Source organism: Piliocolobus tephrosceles, chromosome 20, assembly GCF_002776525.5.
Source record: "Piliocolobus tephrosceles isolate RC106 chromosome 20, ASM277652v3, whole genome shotgun sequence".
NCBI classification, from domain to species: Eukaryota; Metazoa; Chordata; class Mammalia; order Primates; family Cercopithecidae; genus Piliocolobus; species Piliocolobus tephrosceles.
The window spans coordinates 14,233,104-14,251,201 of NC_045453.1; the positions used below are offsets into that span (position 1 = coordinate 14,233,104).

Consider the following 18,098-nt stretch of genomic DNA (forward strand, 5'->3'; position numbering starts at 1 on the left):
ATCAAGTAGTACATGCCCATGGTATGAAAAAAGGTGAACTGTACTTGTACAGTGAGCAGTCTCAGAGTTTTCTCACGCAGAGGAGGTGTACAGTGTGAGGACAAAGCCCTCCCCTGCGGGCACCCTCCCTGACTGCCTGGGCATCTTCTTACGGTTCCTGCTACAAAGTCAGTGCTGTTTTACCCCCTTCCCTTTGATTACAGCAATGGTGAAGCAAAATGTTCACAGTAGCCTCAATGAATCTTGTCACATTGGATTCCACTGAGGTCAATGATCACCATCAAGGCCGGAATGTGGAGCCTACGGAGCAGCAAGAGGCGGGAGAGCTCAACAGTGAGGGGTGAGGCCTCTGGGCTGCTGAGGCGACTCCTCGGGCTGCACCTGCAGCCTTTTCAGGATTCTCCTTTGGAATACCTTCCCTTCCACTAGAGTCTGCAGAGTCGGTGGTGGTGATATGACAAGCAGCAGCTGAGGCTCCATCAGCCCCCAGCCTCCTTGTCTGTGGGAAATCAGAGGCAGGGATCTGGCTGTACCTCTCAATGGGGCACACTCTTGGGGCGAGAAAGGAGGTGCGGGTCTCACCAAGAGACACCAGAATGACCGAAAAAACCCCACAGAACATAGAGAAAGAAGCCAGGGAAGCTGAGGATATCTCTGGGCTGAGACCTGCCACCAGGCCTGAGGGCAGTTAAGAAATCTATTTACAATCTGCCTAAGGGCACCAACTTTTAACTTTAATTCAGCAGCCCTGGCATTTCCCGTTTTTTTCACTGCCTCTCTTCTCCATAAACTATGAAAGAAGCAAATCCTTGGAAGACCCACCAGATTTTTATTTAAGGGGCAGCTGTAACCTTAGTTGGTGGCACTGGTTTCAGGTTCTCATGGGCTGTAAGGACACATGTGTGTGGGGGGCCCGAAATGAGCAGCAGCTGGACTGTGTTGGCTCCCACGGCAGTGGGCACTCAGCAGCGAGGGGAACGGCTGTCGGAGGCAGCAGGGAAGGCAGTGGTGATAAGAGGATGAGCAGCAGAAGAGTGCGAGATGCCATGAGGAAGCACTGATCACGTGTCAGGCACTGTACAGAGGGCTCCAGCAGCGTCTCAACGAATCAGTGAATCAGCCCTGTGGAGTCAGTACTATCATCATCATGCCTGCTTTACAGAGAATTTACAGATTCATAGGTATGTGAAAACGTGCATATCTGAATGTTTCTGAGTCCCCAGAAATATTTTTTGAACTCCTACACCTGTCCTTCAGTTTCCCAAGAATATATATATATATAAAACCCCAGTTCATCATAGACAAAAAAGCTTTATGATGGCAACTTTAAGAAAATTCTTCTCAAAAAGCCTTGGTTTGCATCACAGGGCTGGAAGAAATCCCTGAAACTGTTATATTTAGAACCCTTCGTTTTCACAAGTGGGGGTGGGGGTGGGGGTGGGGGTGGGCAGGGTACAGTTGGTCAGGGACATAGCAGGTGAGAACACAGGCCCTGTGGTTCCCAGCCCAGGCCTCTTTCCACAGCACACCACACCCTCTCTTCTTCCCAGCATGACCTGCCACTTGCAATTTGCTAGGCTGGCAACTGCCCCTCTGGCTCTAGGGAGGATCACTGGGGAAGCAATTCCTGGCTGGTTCCTATTTCTAAAGAGAGACAGTAGGACTTGATGGATCGGGGCCAGGCTAAAAGGGTAATTTCTCACCAGTCTGTCTTGAGCTCATCAATGCAAATCGCCTCATTCTGGGCCAGCCACTCTGTCTACACAGCAGTCTCAGTCCCTTGCAGGCATGGCACCACAGCCCAGGGTGCTTCAGCCAGGGTAACCACAACGTGACCATATACCTTTCTGAGCCCTCTTCCTGCAGCCTACCCACAACCGAGAGGCAGAGAAAGATGCTGGGGAGTATCTTTCTTTTACATCCACAAATGTGCCCTCAAAACTCTTCAGCGAGAGGGGGCATGTTCCATCTCAGAAGTCTTTCTGTTAGGAAGAAAACAAGCCCAGCACTAGATGAATGGTGCCTCCTTCTTATTTTCAAGGAATCTGCTATAAATCAGGTCTGCTTTAACATGCTTTGAGACCCTCCTCAGGGTATCTAGCACCAGGCTATGCCCCAAAGGACCTTGGGCCACCTTGGCCCTGGCCCAGTACGTGCAAATAGCAATCTCAGGATATGGGATGTCAAAAGCATCCTTTCCTTGCCCTTGCCGAGAACCATGGGTGTAGAGAGAATGGTGGGTCCTTTCAGAAATGAGAACTTGCTTAGAAGGCACAAGCTGATCTTTCTTTCCCTCTAGATGTGGAGAATAGCAGCAGAAAGGCCCCGAGGATAAAGAGAACGCTCTTCATTTGCAGCAAAACAAGAGTGCTGGCAAAGGAAGTCAGCTTTAACCACGTCCTGTGGAGGAGTCACCCCAGCCACTAGCTGCTGCCCACCCCAGTCAGGTGCCCCTCCCAGCAGCGCGGCGACCACACACAGCGGCCAGGCGGGCTTTGGCAGCTCTCCCTCCTGGTAATTATACCCTGGGAGCAAACCTGCTTCCCCTTCCAGGAAAGGCCTGCGGAGGGGGCAAAGAGAACAAGGAAAAGGAGCTTCCTTATGTTCAAGCACACTGGAGGCAAATCTGCTTTCTATCTAATTTGCACAGGCATCCAGCCCAAGAACATCCTCATCAATGCATGGTAGCATTATTCCAACTCTAAAACTTAACTCTGGGTGGAGTTAAAAGAAGGTGATGACCGGAGCTTCTTTTCTCCTCCGAAGGTTAGTACATTCATCCAACAAATACATGCTGGGTGAAAAGAGACCTAACAACGAAATGTGACATGTGGCTCTTCATTTAAAAATCCTAAAACCAAACCAGAACACAACAGAAACCAGCTCTAAAGACATTTTTAGGATAACTGGTGGAATCTGAATATAGACTAGATAACAGGTATTATTAATATGCACATGTAATAATAGCAATAATTATGCAGGAAAACGTTCTTTATGAGATGCATGCTAAAGTATTTAGGGGTGATATGTCATGTCTGCAACTTACTGTCAAATGGCCCAGCAAAACCCCAAAACTATACACATATAGGTAAAACCAATATATACATATGTAACTTACATATATAAACTATATTAAGTATATGTGTATGTATACATATATTTAATGAGTAACCACTAGGTACTGGGCATTAAAAATTGAATCCCACAACCTTCCGTGCAGCCTGTGCTATAATTCTGTGGACACCACCCATCCAAACCACAGCGCATGTGGCAGAAGGGCCATGTGAGCTCGAAGGAGGAATTCCTTGTGAGATTTAAATCTATTTCTAAAAAGAGGGGTAGGGTTTCTGCTATAAACGTTTGTGTCCCTTTAGATTCCTATGTTGAAATCCTGTGCCCCAAGGTGATGGTAATAGGACGCAGGGGGTTTAGGGTGGTGATTAGGTCACAGGGGCTGAGCCTTCATGAATGGAATTAGTGACCTTATGAGAGCTGGCTGTCCCTTCCTCCACGAGAGGGCAGCTGTAACCACGTCCTGTGGAGGAGTCACCCCAGCCACCAGCTGGTATTTCTAAAGAGAGACAGTAGGACTTGATGGATGAGAAGTGATGGTGAGAAGACATCTGTCTGGATGATGTGGTATGGGGCCTCACCAGACACCCAATCTGCCAGTGCCTTGACCTGTCAGTACCTTGACTTTGGACATTTGGGTCTCCAGAACTGTGAGGAATAAATTTCTGTTGCTCATAAGCCCCCCCAGTATTGTTATGGTAGCCTGAATGGACTAAGTATCCATGGCAAAGAAAAAGAGTACAGTGCACCCTAGAAGGCCCTGTTCCCAGAGGAGCTGCAGGAGACACACGGGTGCCCCTGTTGGGAAGGCTGAGCTGCCTGAGGTCTTGTTCTTGCCTAACTGCAGGAAAAGGGCCTCCGAGGCAGGGAGTGTGTTTATTTAACAAAGGAGGTTAACACATCTCTGGGAAGAGGCTGGCTTGCAAGAACAGCTTAGAGATGGGTTTTCTGGCAAACGGTCAGCATCTGTAGGGAGGGATGAACACTAGTTTCCAAGGAACATGAGGGAAACTGTTAGACATGGAGAAAGAAACAAGCAAGCCAAGGGGGAACTACGTGGCTCTTCCTGACACATCTCTAAAGCAAGAGCTTGGAGACTACAACAAAGCAAGAACTGGAGGTCTTCCCTTGACGGCGTATCTGAGACACCGTGCGCTGAGACAAAAGGAGAAGGTGGGAGGCAGTGTGAAGGGGCGAGGAAAGACAGAGGGGACACAAACAAAGGGGAACCAACTCATACTGCTGCAGGTGAAAGAAAGTGGGGGAGAGAATCCTAAGAAAAGGGTGGAAGGGACATTTTCTGAGACTAAAGCAAGAGGGGAAAAAAAGAGCAGCTTCTGCAACGTGACAAACTGTCTAGGGTCCAAGTCCCCCCCCCCCAAAGGGGCTGTGGTAGCAGATGGAGATGAGCAATGGCCACTGGTGGGGCTACTAGACCAGCGGTAATCCAGGTGACAAACTCTGGAACAAGTTCCCTGAGAACATTAAATGCCAACCTCTTTCTGCACCAGGAGGAAATGACTAGGGTGGGCGGTCTTTTGGAGCTATAAAAAGAAATCACATTCAAGCAATCCCACCGAGAAGGGAATTCCTACTCCAGGAAAGATGTAGCTGGCAGAGTACTTAAGAGAAGGCATTCAGGAAAGCTTGAGTTTATGGAACAACCTGGGAAAGGCAGAAGTCCCCATGAGGATCTTCAGAAGCTCCCTATTCGGGCAGAAAGTGCTTTTAGGAGGTTAAAAGCATATTTATGTATAATTTGCCCAAGCTCAACACATTTTCAACTTGAAATGTTGTTACCGCCCCCTAGAGGTTATGACTTTTGTAGTCCAAATTTGTACTAATCTGTAAACTATAATTAACTCGGATTCGTTACACTAGAAGTATTCTGCAGAAGTCTTTGAAGTCCCTTCCAGTCTCATGATGCTATAATAGGAAAAGGGTAGTGCTTAGAGTCAGCTGTTTTTCATTGCCAGTGAGGCCGGACTAGGAAGAAATGTCTTAAATGGTAGCCATAAAAACCTAAATTAGGAAATGAAAACTTCCAATAATGAATTTTGTTCACTAACAAAGGTTAAAATTTCTTTCCCCTTGCAACTCTAAACACAGGAGAAACAAAACACAAACCCAAGCTTTGGCAATGGTTTAACAAACAATTCTGGAGGTAAGGGTTGAAAACAAATGACCACTGGGAGTCACAGAGTGCTCAAAAGTGCCACAGCACCATTTCTTGCTGCTAATCAACTTCCTGTGCTGGCTTCTAGTCCTCTTGAAAGATGTCTCCCAGCGAACCCCTTCCCAGCTGGGGCTTTCTCTCAAGTGTATAAGGCATGGCTCAACCAGGATGCTCCTCCTGGCCCCACACTCACGTGGCCTTCTTCCTTACCCTCAGTCCTGGCTCCTTGGGGACGGCAGGAACCCTCTCTTCCCCACTCAGAGAGCTGACATCTAATTTTCCAGGTTCTTTACAGCGTGGCCTCCTCTGCTTTGGTTTGTCTGAAAAATTCTAGGATGAAAACGGAGACCAACATTACAAAACACGCTATCCCAGATTCTTCTGATGAGGCTGATGCTTTTCAACTGGTTTTGCTATTGTTCTCTTCAATGGCTGTCTGCACAGGAGCTGGCCAGGTTAAACTAAAGGAAATAGCTACCTGGCCTCACCTAGGCTTTCTCTCCTGAAGCACCAGTGTTCCTACAGTAAGCTGGAAAACAGGCTGTATGGGCCCCCGGTGCTCCAGACTAGAACACATGAGCCAATTCACCAGGCTGCCAGGGCCCTGTTAATCCCTGGCCTTTTCCTCTTGATCATTTCCTTGGATTCTCTCGTCACTGCTACTTGCCTGGCTGGTTTCGCCTGTCTCTGGAGGGTGAGCATCTGTGAATGTGTTCTCCTCTTCTTGTGTGCTCTCTACATAGGTATCTTAATAGTTAGGTGCATCCAGGACAAAGACGGTGGTGGGGTAGGTGAGCAAGTGAGAAGAGAAAAACCAAAAAAGACATCGTGCTCAAGAGTCCTCTCCCAAAAATGTCTAGTCTGAGGGACTTAGGACAAAGGCAGTAAGGTGATTTGAAGGGAATGTCCCAAAGCAGAGTAACCATAAAACTAAGGACAGTCCCCCCACCACCACAAATGGTAACGTATTAACTTGAAAAGAATACAAAGGAACATTTTCATAGGTGGCCAAGTTTATGCAACCTGAAGATTTCTCTATGAGCTTATGATACTGTGTGGCAATGTTTGTGGGGACAGGGGACAAGTTCTGTCCTCTTAGGATTGTGCATGTCTACTTTTTGGCATAGTATTTTGAGATGGGCTATCATTTCTATTACTGGAGAATTTAATCAAAATTTAAACTTAAAAACAAAAGTCCTTTAACATGATGTTGTCAGATGACAGATTTCTCCCAAATAGCTCCCAACTTTCTGGTTTCCCTCAGCATGCTTTCATCAAAAATAGCAACAAGTCAGCAGGAAGTAAACAGTGATCTCAGGCAGCACCAACAAACACTTACTGCCCCAAAGCCAGGAACTTCTAAGGAGTAGTCAGCCTGCTGCCTCAGCCAGTCAAGCAGACTCTTGCTGGGAATGGCTTTCTCGGCTTGGCTGCTGGCTGCCGTGGCTGGCTCGGGAGCCAAGGGGGCAGGCCCTGGCCCCTCAGGGTGTGTGGTGCTCAAGGTGGCCTGCCCTGGGTCTTCATGGACTTCCTGGATGAAGGAAAAACGAGTATGTATAATCACGACAGAATGAAAATTAGTTTCTAAAAAAAGAAAACACGTAAGGGGTTATTTGAATCACGCCATCTATTTCCACCCTGATATTCCTCAGCTGGGGTGCCTGAATTAGAACCCTACACATACCACTGACCCACACACACATAAGGTCTTGCAAGTGATCTGGTGTTCCGTTCACCTGAGCGCTCCTCTCCCGCTCTTGTCCACTTGGTACACTTTAACTCCATCCTGACTGCCGGATTCAGTCTTCCTCCTCTGTCACCACGGCCCACTGTCCCAGGCAGCACTCACTGCTCCAGCTCCTGTCCCCACAGCACTCTGTCCCTAGCTCTCTCACGTAAAGAAGACGCCATACCACAACGGACTCACCCTCTATAGTTTGAATGCCTGTCTCACCTCTGTTTTACTAAAGCCTATAATGGGGTCTGTAACAATGTCAATGCTAAATAAGTGTTTGCATTAATAAATTAAAAAATACTCTGAGGACAAGAGGGAAAATTTTTATTGGCCATTCCACTGGAATTCTATGATCATTATAGAGAAACTACGGTGTTGCACATCTAAAAAAGGTAACGAACTTCTTAAAAGCTTGCAGGATTGAGCAGGGAAAGGACGTGTCACTTCAGCTTCCCAAATTACTTTGGAAGTCTAAGAGGAAGACATAACCCAAGCAATATGGCCTAGCAGTAAAGTTCTCAGCCCCTAGAGAACAAGGTCTTTGGTTTGGTTTTCTGCTTTGTCACTTACTAGCTGGATAATCTGGGGGAAATTATTTAATGCTTTAAAGCCTTATTTTCCTCATCTATAAAATGGGAGTAACAAGCCCATCTTCAGAGTGGTTGTGAGGAACAAAGAAGATAATCATGTAAAGCCTTGAACATGGTAAGTAGTAGCCACTCAATAAGTACTAGCTATTACTATTCCTTTTAAAATAAGAAAACATAAAATGGATTCTCAAAATCCAGTAAATGGGAAAACCCAAAATACAACATTAAGCATCAAACAAAGCATAAAAGGGATCTCTCTTGGCCAGGTATACGGTTTCTGACCTTTTCTGTTGTTTGCAAATGATTTCCTTTGAGTTTGGAACAAACTATCTTAGCATGATCTCCGTGAATCTTCAACCCTCTGTGGTAGATGCTGTTGCCCCACTTTATAGAGGAGCAAAGTGAGGTTCAGTTGTAGCCCAATGTCACCCAGTACGTCAAGCAGAAGAGCCAGGATCACATTCAGGTAGCCCTGACTCCTGTTCTTTCTCCCATACCCCAGTCTCGGAGAGCCTCACTACCCCGGAGAAAAGCCGCTGCACACTCAACCCTGCCATCTTGCTCTGCCGTGCCGTCAACAGTGGCTCTTCTGAAACCCTGGAGGAGCGGGGTTGTTCCTATTTGAAATGGCAAGACCTCCTGGCTCATTTCTCCAGGCTGTAAGCAGATTAAGCGCCATTAATGAGTTAGTAACTATCTAGTTCTACAGAGGATGGAGGGCATCTTATAATGAGAGAAAATAAAGCAGGACAACTGAAATAGAGATAAAAGATCCACAAATTATTTTGTGTCTGAGGAAGAAGGATTTGTTTCTCAGTGTAGAAACGTGGATGTTTTTAATCTAATGACCTCAATACCCACCAAGATTCCCGCCTGAAGTGTTTGCTCCTTCAAAAAGATGAGGTCCATCCCTCCTTCAACATGTTTCCGCCTCCCTCTCCGCCTCCTCGTGGCCGCATCATCTCTTCTGAGGTTTCCATTGACAATCTGTCCGGTCACAGGATGGATCAGGCCAGCTTGCAGAATCCCAGACAAGTCCATGCCAAGGGCTCCCTGAAGTGAACTGATAGCCCCAATCTTAGGGGTGCTGGTGCTCACTGGGAAAGGGGATGTGGCTCCTGGGGACCCCTCTGATGAGCAGGAGAGGTCCATAGCTGACTCCCCATGCCAGCCATTGAGGATGATAGGGGTGTGCCCGTGGGTGGCAGAGAACTGCTCCAGGCCCCGAGCCTTTGCATCCCTCTCCACCTCAAACTCATAGGGACGCCTGTGCTTTTGTTCATCCTTTGTGAATACTGGAGCTAAGAAGCTCTCCTGTGAACACACAAACAGCAAGAGAGGTCTGAATGCCACACAAGTGGCTGAACGCCAGCTCTTTCTCCAGGCCTGATTTCCCTAGGCCTCATATTATTTCCAATCATCTTTTTAGCAGTTCTTCTAACTCGGGCCTCCTCAAATCTGAACAGCTTGTGAAAATGCAGATTCTACTTTAGTGGGTCTGAGGTAGAGCCTGAGAGTCTGCTTTTTTAACAGGTTTCCAGGTGCTGCTAAAGTTGCTAGTCCATGAACTACATTTGGTGTTGCAAGATGATAACTCAGGAATGCTCAACTTCAGCTGTGCATCAGAATCATCTGGGAAGTTTAAAACAACCCAGTACCCAGGACACACTCTGGACTGATTACATCAGAATCATTAGCTTGTCAAGGTCCCCAGCTGACTGCAATGTGCAGTTGAGCATGAGAACCAGCATGTTAATAATGTATCTCAAAACTCATCACCCCACCAAAATGCTCACTCCTGCCTTGATTTCCCTAATTTCTATCAACTTCCATTGTTAGCTCAGTTCTCTAAGGGTCAACCACACTGTTCCATTCATGCTTCCCTTTCCTTATATATTTGTTAGTCATGGAGTCATCTTTGTCAGTTTCCCCCCATCTTTGTATCCACTCTGAACCAACTGGGGTCTAGAACCTCTCTTTACCAGTTTCCTGCTTGGCCCTCCTAGTCAAGCTGTATACCACTCTAGGTGAGCTACAAACCCCTGCTTTCATCATACCTTCTCCTGCTCCAATACTTTTACTAGCTCTCTACTACATACAGGATAAAGTCTAAATTCCCCAATCAACACTAATGGCTTGGCAAAACAAACCCCTATCCACTAAGTAAACACTTGCTGAATGAATGAACTCAACTGAGATGTGGAACATGCCCACCATTCTCTGTTTTGTGGTCACTCCATTCTTCCCGGCTCACCTTCTGAATCTGGGCTGCCAATGCTGCGCCGTTGCTGAAGCTGTGTTCTGCTGCTTCTGGCTCTGAGAGGCTGGTTCGAGAACCAGCACTGCTGGTTAACACCGGGGTGGGCAGTGTGCCTGAGGGCTCATACTGCTGGCTGGAGGGCCACTTCCCCTTTAACACCACGTGGCAAATATTATCTAGGCGGTTAATTATCACGCGGTCCTAGAAAAAAGGATAAAGCTCTGATGAATAAGGATCGAGTTACCTAAACTCACAAAATCCTTTGAGATCAAGGGTCAAGCTTTTCACCAGAAGGAGTCGATAAGAAAAGAGCACACTCAAACATACTCACTCTATAAGCCTTAAAATAAAAATCATAGTTTAGACAATACAAATGAAAGCCATGGCACTATAAATATGAGGACAATCTGACACCTTCATCTTACAGTTGAATTAGTTAAGTGCATGTATCTTTAATGTTCAAATGCTACATAACTAATACCTTTTAAAGGTATTAAACATTTCTGAGTTTGTTGTTCAGAACTATTTCTAAAAGGTTTAAAAACAATTCAAAGCTGAGAATGGTTTTGGGGCGGGGTGGGAAATGCAAGCTCTGGGGTACCTTTGGCCACTCAGAGAAGGAATAGAGAGTTTTCTCCTGTAGCAGCTGAGCAATAGTGGGAGCTCGAGCCTCCTGTAGCTCATCCCCAATGTCTCCTGCGATGCCCGATGTTGAGCTCTTGCTCTCCTCTTCAGAGTACTTCCCTGGATAATCTGGGAAGAGGTTAAAAAATTACTCAGGCACTTAATTGTAGTAGTGAGATAATAGTGATCTGAGAGATTAGGATATCCTGATCTTTTCCTTTTTCTTTTTAAACTAGCTTATTCTGTGTAATTTATTTTAAATGGAATATTAATTATGATATCTTCTATTTCTAGGATAACCATATCAGTTAAGCCAGAAAAGCAAATCCTGCTCTGGGGCTCCCAAAGCAAGTCCTCTAGTGAGCATTGGCATCCACATCCCAACACAAGAAAAGAGAAAGGAAATTTTTCTTGTGTATCCAAGAGTGAAAGGGGATGACTAATCACAAAGAGGCTTCTCACTCAGTGTAGTGGTCAAGGGAAAGCTGAATATTCTAATACTTTGAGATCTTTGAAGGGACAGTCTATGAAATGGAACAGCAAGAGGGTGATTAATATGAGAAAGGATGAAAGTCATGAAGCTTACAACAAATGTCAGACAGACCTGATTCATGTAAAAGATGCCAAGAAACTCAGAACATTTCAATTACTTCACTCACGGAAAGAAATGGACATGCAACTTATTCTTTCAAGCTTCAGTAATGATGAAAGTTTATCATCAACATGAATAGATCTTCAAAGATCCACTTACAGGAAATGAACAGACAATGGCAAAACACCTAAGGCAGGAAAAGTTGTTGACCTCTTTCTTGGTTCAATGACAAGGAGCATCCATGCTTTCAAATGTGGATATTTCATTTTTGAATGTGCAACAAGTCTCCTAGGGAACTGCAGCGACCTGACCATGAAAAACAGGGCCTTGCTAGGCCTGGTAGACTCAGGATAGTCAGACAGATACGGCCCAGGCCCTCAAGGTTCTTACGGCCCTATGAGGGAAGACAGCCAGGAAAGCAGTGACAATAAAAGAGCAACTAAAATTACAAGCTGTGATAAGTGCTATAAAGGGAAAGAAACCAAGTGCCACGATAGGGAACAACAGGGAAGAACCTACTCAAGTAGGTTGTTAGAGAGTCTCGGAGGAGGGAAGTCCCATGAAGATGAGGCGGCAATGGGGAAGGGTATTGTGGACATGCTAGGAACTAAGTGAGGGCCAGGTGAAAAGTACAAAGATGAGGCTAGAGGGGTGGAAATCATCTAGAACATGCTGAGTCCTGTAGGCCAGGATAGAGAATTTGGATTTTATTCTAGATTCAATGGGGGACCACCACTGAAAGGTTTTAAGCAGAGGAGTTGAATTTAAGTTTTTTTTTTAAAAAGTGAAATCATGTGAGAGAGAAAACCTGGAAAAAGCCAGGAGACCTGGGCCCTGACAGGTGTACCAGTTAATTACTGCTCCTTCAGGACTGTAGATTTCTAGTATCGAAAGCAGGGCTAACTCTCTGCCTTACCTGTCCCACGCCTCGTATGTGTGGAGGATCCCTTCCAAGGTCTGCAGAAGCACTTTTAAAACCATCAGTGAAAGGGATTCCCACCCACACGTGCACATGATGCTCACCAAAGCTTATTAAGGTCACTGCTTTCTTTACTCTGACTTAGCAAGGCTGACGCTGCCATCAAAGGATACTAGTTCAGGAACATAATTTCTCCTCTAAACCGTACCTTGTACTCACTTGACTGCCTGGGTTTCCAAGGACCGATAATTTGATTTTTACCCACAACAGGGTTCAAAAAGCAATGTGGGTTTTATAATTCAACACATGGCAGCAAAGCTTCGTGGCCTGCCATGAGGAGGATCAGACATAGTTGCAGACTGGTTCCTTCTGGCTTGGCTGAGGTTACAATTCTATCAAGCTACTTTCAATTTGGCATCTCGGTTTTTATCTCAGCTAGTGTGCAAATTTTAACTTGGGTTCAGAACTCTTCCCAAGAGTTCTGAATAAAACCAAGGAGTTTAAAAAGAAAAAGCTAGATAACTTGAGGCTGGGTGCAGTGGTTCACGTCTATAATCCCAGCACTTTGGGAGGCTGAGGCAAGTGGATTGCTTGAAGCCAGAAGTTCAAAACCAGCCTGGCCAACATGGTGAAACCCTATCTGTATTAAAAATACAAAAATTAGTCGGACGTGGTGGCACACACCTGTAATCCCAGCTTGGGATATTGAACCCAGGAGGCAGAGGTTGTAGTGAGCTGAGATTGTGCCACTGCACTCCAGCCTAGGTGACAGGGCAAGACTCTGTCTCAAGAAAAAAAAAAAAAAAAAAAAAAAAAAAAGCTAGATAACTTGAGGGACTTAGCTTAGCTCCTTTCTTTCCCTCTTTAACATAAAATCAGTGCCCCAGAAAGGGATGATGTGTCTGTCTACATCCCTCAGCATCACAGTGGACCAGGCATGAAGGGAGTTTTTGGTTTTTTGTTCACCCTAATAGGCCTTCTTGGATCTGAAAAAAATTAAAACTACAGCTAACAATCATTTGTTGCTGTTGTTCCTCACGATCCCTAATCACTGTATGTCTATTCTTTCAAAGCCCATAGAATCTCAGGGTCACCTAGATTCTTAACATTTTGAAATTCCTTCTAGCTTGAACCCTTATCTAAGATCTCCCTATTTAAAAGGATCAAATCTATTTTCTTTATTGCTGTAAACTTTTTCTTTTGAGTTACTGACAGGAATCTAAACCAAATGCACAGACCTTAAGTCACACAGTTTTGACAATGACATGAATAAGTGGCTTTTTTGCCCACGTTAACAAAGATCAAATTTATTTGCATTTTTGTTCAGTTCCTGAAAAATTAACTGCCCCCATATTAAACTGCAAGTTCCTAACATCCCAAGGCTGTTCCACTTTAGCCAGTTTGAAGCACCTTATCTAGGGGAAGAACAAACTATTTCCCCTTAACACCATACATAGCATCTATTGAATGAAAACACACAAGCCCCTGCCCAAATTATACGGGTGAGGCAGCCAAAGTGCTATGATTGTCTATGATCTTCAATTTTCTACAACATGACCACAGTTACTAAGCTATCTGAATTTTCAGTCCAAGGCCTATGACCTTTGATGAGGGCAGCCAGGTCTGTTTCAGAAGCTGTAAAAATATGAAGCACTCTCTCCCCCAAAACCCAACCCCCCATCATGTATGAACTAGTTTATCCAAAATACGACAAGATCCTACATACTGTACCTTGACTATGGCAGTTTCCATCTCTATCATACTCATCTTTATTCTCAAAATCCATGTCTTCTGATTTGAGTTCACTTCCTTCGAGAGGATATGTGGGGAAAACTTTTTGCCCCTCTGCACTTTCTTTCCAAGGATCTTTTAAAAGCTCATGCTTCACTTTAAACGGCTCTGATGGAACAGCAGTGGGTTCACCCTCCATGGCGATAGTATTGGTTTTGCTTTTGAACAGATCTGGGATATAAGCCTTGGGTTTCTCGATTTCAAATTCATCATTCTCAAGGCCATGCATCCACCTCTCCATGTGTTTGCAGTGGCATTGACAGGCTGCTGGAGGCAAGAAAGCCCTCTGTAGTCCAGGAGTCTGGTTTGTCACCTCTAAGCTTCCTTTCTTGGTTTCATCTGCATGGAAGCCTTGGTTCTTTTCCCTTGAGATGTCAATAGTGGGCTCTGTGAGATGCAATACCTCTGGCCTTTCCCCCATGCCTACTGCCATGGCTAAGTTTTCCTCCTCGTTTTCTTCCTCTTCCTCCTCATCACTGTGGTTCTGACTCAAAATCAATTTACTTTCTAAGCTTTTGTTTTCCAATAAATCAATTAATTGCTGATCTGATGACAGGTTTCTTTTGGAGTCACAGACACTAAGACTGCACATATCTACAAACCCACTTTCACTTCCTGGATTCAAGGAAGGGGAAGCTAAACACTTGGCTTCCAGCTGGCTGATGCTTTCAGGTCTCTGTCCTGCCTCACTGAAGCACAGCTCCTCTTCCTTTGAAATAGACATCAACAAATGTTTTCCATTTTTGATGTTTGCTTGAGCTACTCCTCCTGCTTCTAAGCTACCCATAAAAGTGGGGCCGGAAGCTATTTCTGCCTCATGGCCACCAGGCTGGCAGTTCCCATCTTTGCTTATTGAGATGGTAATCACATCTTTTCTACATTCTGTATTGGTACTTGGGCTCTCCCGAAAAGAGCCTGGTTCTTGGCTGAGCACCTTCTTACCATACATCATGCTCTCTAAGGACTCAGGCAGCAGGCTTTCATCATGGCTGATGGAAATGACATCCTGAACTTTAGAAATAAAGTTTTCACAAGTCACATCAGGCAGGCCGAGATGATCATCTCTGCTTTCTACTTTCACTAGATTCTCAGGTTCATTTTCAAGGGACTCTGAAGTCCTACTCATTTGAGTATATGTAAGAGATTCATATAATTTGGAGTTGGTCTGGTAAAGACAACAGAGATTTCCTGGTGCCTGGGTGTCAGATCTTTTATGCTGGGCATAGTTTCTATAGGCATCCAGGAAGGACAGCTGGGGGTCGTTCATGATGTAACAGTCAGTGCGGTTCAGCCCATGTTTGGCAGTGCCGATGAGCAGGTCTCGATCATGCTTCCCACACTCCCACCAGACTGGGAGGTAGAGGCTGGGCCTGCACAGCTGGAGGCGTTCATGCAGCTGAGGGCACTTAAGCACTTGCTCTCGAACTTTGCGTAACAGTTCAATGCGGTACAGAGTTCTTGCAGCACGTTCCTCAGTGATGGGTTCAACGTAGATGGTGGTATCTGGGGGACCTGGAGAGAAAGGAAAATAAAGCCTATCACTTAAGGTGGCCTCAGACACTTCCGCCCACCTGAGCCCCTGCATCTTTGGCCTTGGAGTTTAGCTCTCTGGCTCCTCAGCATGGCAGATTTAGGTGTGTGGGCCCTTGCTAAAACAGGAAACCGAAAAAGAATGGAAGGACAGACCCAAGGGGTATGACAGAAGAGCATAAAAACTCCAGTTCTGAAAATAGTATTAGTTTTCTTTAAATAAGTATGTACTAGGCCAGGCATAGTATAGTAGTAGTTCACACCTATAATCCCAGCACTTTGAGAGGCAGAGGCTAAGAGGATAGCTTGAGGCCAGGAGTTCAAGACCAGCCCGGGCAACAAAGTGAGACCCCCCTGCCAAGTCTACAAAAAATAAAAAAAATTATCTGGGCATGGTACCATGTGCCCATAGTCTGGCTGTTTGGAAGGCTGAGGCAAGAGGATCTGGGAACTCAGGAGTTTGAGGCTATAGTGAGCTGTGATCATGCCACTGTACTCTACACTAGGTACTTTATACATGTTACTTAGTTCTCATGAAAATCCCACCATACCATCATCATGCCTGTCCTGTTTCAAGGATAAGGAAATTGGCTCAGATAAACTACCTTGCTCCAGGTGACAGAACCAGGATTTAAATCCAGGTTTTGTCAGTGTGACTCCAAGGTCCACATCTTTCCAATATATTCAGCTCCCTGGCTTGGATGACACCACTTTAGCCCCGCCACATAGGAGGCAAAGGCTGGGACGTCTTGTGTGTGCTGCCATCAGCCCTGAACCCACACTGAGTAGGTTCAATGTTTGCTTTAGCTTTCCTAAAATATTGTCCCATGGTCCAGAGGAACTCCATCTACAAATACAAGGCTAAAGGGAGGCGAGTGTCAACCAGGAAGACATTTTTCAAAAGGGTTCTCTACTGGATCAGGGGATATTTAAATGATAGCCACTTACTTTCTATAGTTACAAGTTGACATGTGAGGAAATACTTAAAGTTATTAAGATTTAATCTAAGGAAGGTGCAAAGTTCAGAGTAGGATAAATCTGAACATGACTTAAAAAAAAAACCCTTATACTTTGGAGAAAGCAGTTAATAGTATCTCAATATTTGTGATGTTTTAAGCTGAATTTCAACACTCACTGAAGTTACATCATTTTGGGAGAGAGATTTTATTTTATGAGGTGGACCCAATTAGAAGTTTATGAATTTCTAAAAGCCCACTCATCTTTACCTAAATTCCTCATGTAGACTCTAGTTTTAATAGGTATACCTAAAGTAATTCTGCAATTTGAAAATCAGAATGTTCCTTCCTTGTATCATCTGACAATATACTGATAGTTTTCTCACCGCCATCTTTCCATGTGGGTAGACGACAGACATTCCGGCACATGGCCACAAAACTATAAAAATACTGTTCCAGGCTCTCATCCGACTTCTTGTCCAAACGGGAAATGATGCGGAACTGTGTCCAGTCAAAGGTTTTCTTTTCTTGATCGTAAACAACACCAAAGGAAGACACTGTTCTATAGAAGTCTGCTTGTTCTCTCCTAGTCCACCTTGAGATTTAATCAGAAAGGAAGAGTGAGCTCTTTCTTCTTTTTAAAAGCCAATAACTGCTTATTGAGAGCCTACTATGAAAGTCCATAAAGTCAAGAAAGGAGGCAGAGCTGGTTTGTCTCTTTTGTTATTTTTATTTAAGTTAAACTGGGCTGAGAGGCTTATAATGAAAATAGCCTATTATCCTACTCCCAAAAAGGTAATCACTTCTAAATCTTTCAGCTCTTTCTTCTGGTATTTACCTCCCTATTTCTAAACCAGGTATACACTTGCTACCTCTTGATTCATCAATTTTAGGAATCACCTAGTTAACTTCTGCCTGTAGAAGATGAATATTTTAAAAATACTATATATACTTAAATATCTAGCTTTGTTCTTTTTTTTTTTCCACCTGTATGGCAATTTAGAAGCAGAGAATCCTGGAGGGATCTTCCAGACCATTAAATTCAACCTCCTCATCTTACTGGTGTCCCGAAGGGAAGTGACTGCTTCAGTGACACAACCCCTGCCTCCCCACCTCATACTGCTTTTCTTTGTGGTTTTACGTAGGTAGGTTGTCCATGACAATTATTTTCTCTGGGACACCAAAGTCCTCTAGTCTTTACATCCTATATGAGTAAGTCAATGACTTAAGGGAGGTGGATAATTATATACCACCATAGCCTTTACGTGGGGCTCCTGGGCAGGGTGCTCTCCAATCCAGAGGGAGTCTAGTTAGGCATGGGGGTAACAGGGTGAGGGGTCAGAGAAAGAGTGAGAAGCAGAGAAGAAGTGGCTCTCGTTCTTCTCTTTAGAGATGTGTAAGAAGGAAGAAATACATTCCCTGAAGTATCAAATTTCATAAGTCAGGAGTACAGAGAAGAGACTGAATTTGTTATGCAGTCTTCCTTTAATTCATGGGATGTTTCATCAGAAGGATAGAGAGATATGACTCAAGGAATTGCAGCTTCGTTGATACCTTCTGGTGGCACCATTCCTAGCCTATGCTGGCCTTCTGTAAGCCTTTTAGAGCTTAGTTCTCAGATGGGCAAGTAACTGCTGGTAATTTATTCCTTCCTTCTGGGCTTGCATTTTACGGTATTTATTGCCCTGGAAGGCTTGATAAGGATTTAGCTATAAGACAGCTTCAATGTTCCCTTTGTTACTAAAAGAATTAGGGGGTCTGAAAGAGTCTGACACGTTCCACTGTGGTGTTTCTAAACCACATCCCCAGACACTGGGGTTTAATTTAGGGAAGAGGGTCAAGTTAGAAAATCA

The 18,098-nt window shown here is 44.8% G+C and overlaps 1 protein-coding gene across 2 annotated transcripts in view; it reads right to left on the bottom strand.

The window, feature by feature from the left end:
- Window positions 1-18,098, bottom strand: part of CHD6 (chromodomain helicase DNA binding protein 6) — a 211,496-nt gene that overhangs the window by 4,502 nt on the left and 188,896 nt on the right. For both annotated transcript variants that reach the window (XM_023227895.2, XM_023227896.2), the window contains 7 exons: window positions 16,632-16,840; window positions 13,700-15,271; window positions 10,435-10,586; window positions 9,828-10,034; window positions 8,435-8,887; window positions 6,588-6,779; window positions 5,459-5,578 (listed from right to left, as the gene is read on the bottom strand). In XM_023227895.2, the coding sequence (XP_023083663.2) occupies window positions 5,459-5,578; window positions 6,588-6,779; window positions 8,435-8,887; window positions 9,828-10,034; window positions 10,435-10,586; window positions 13,700-15,271; window positions 16,632-16,840 (2,905 nt within the window). The remainder of the gene's footprint in view (window positions 1-5,458; window positions 5,579-6,587; window positions 6,780-8,434; window positions 8,888-9,827; window positions 10,035-10,434; window positions 10,587-13,699; window positions 15,272-16,631; window positions 16,841-18,098) is intronic.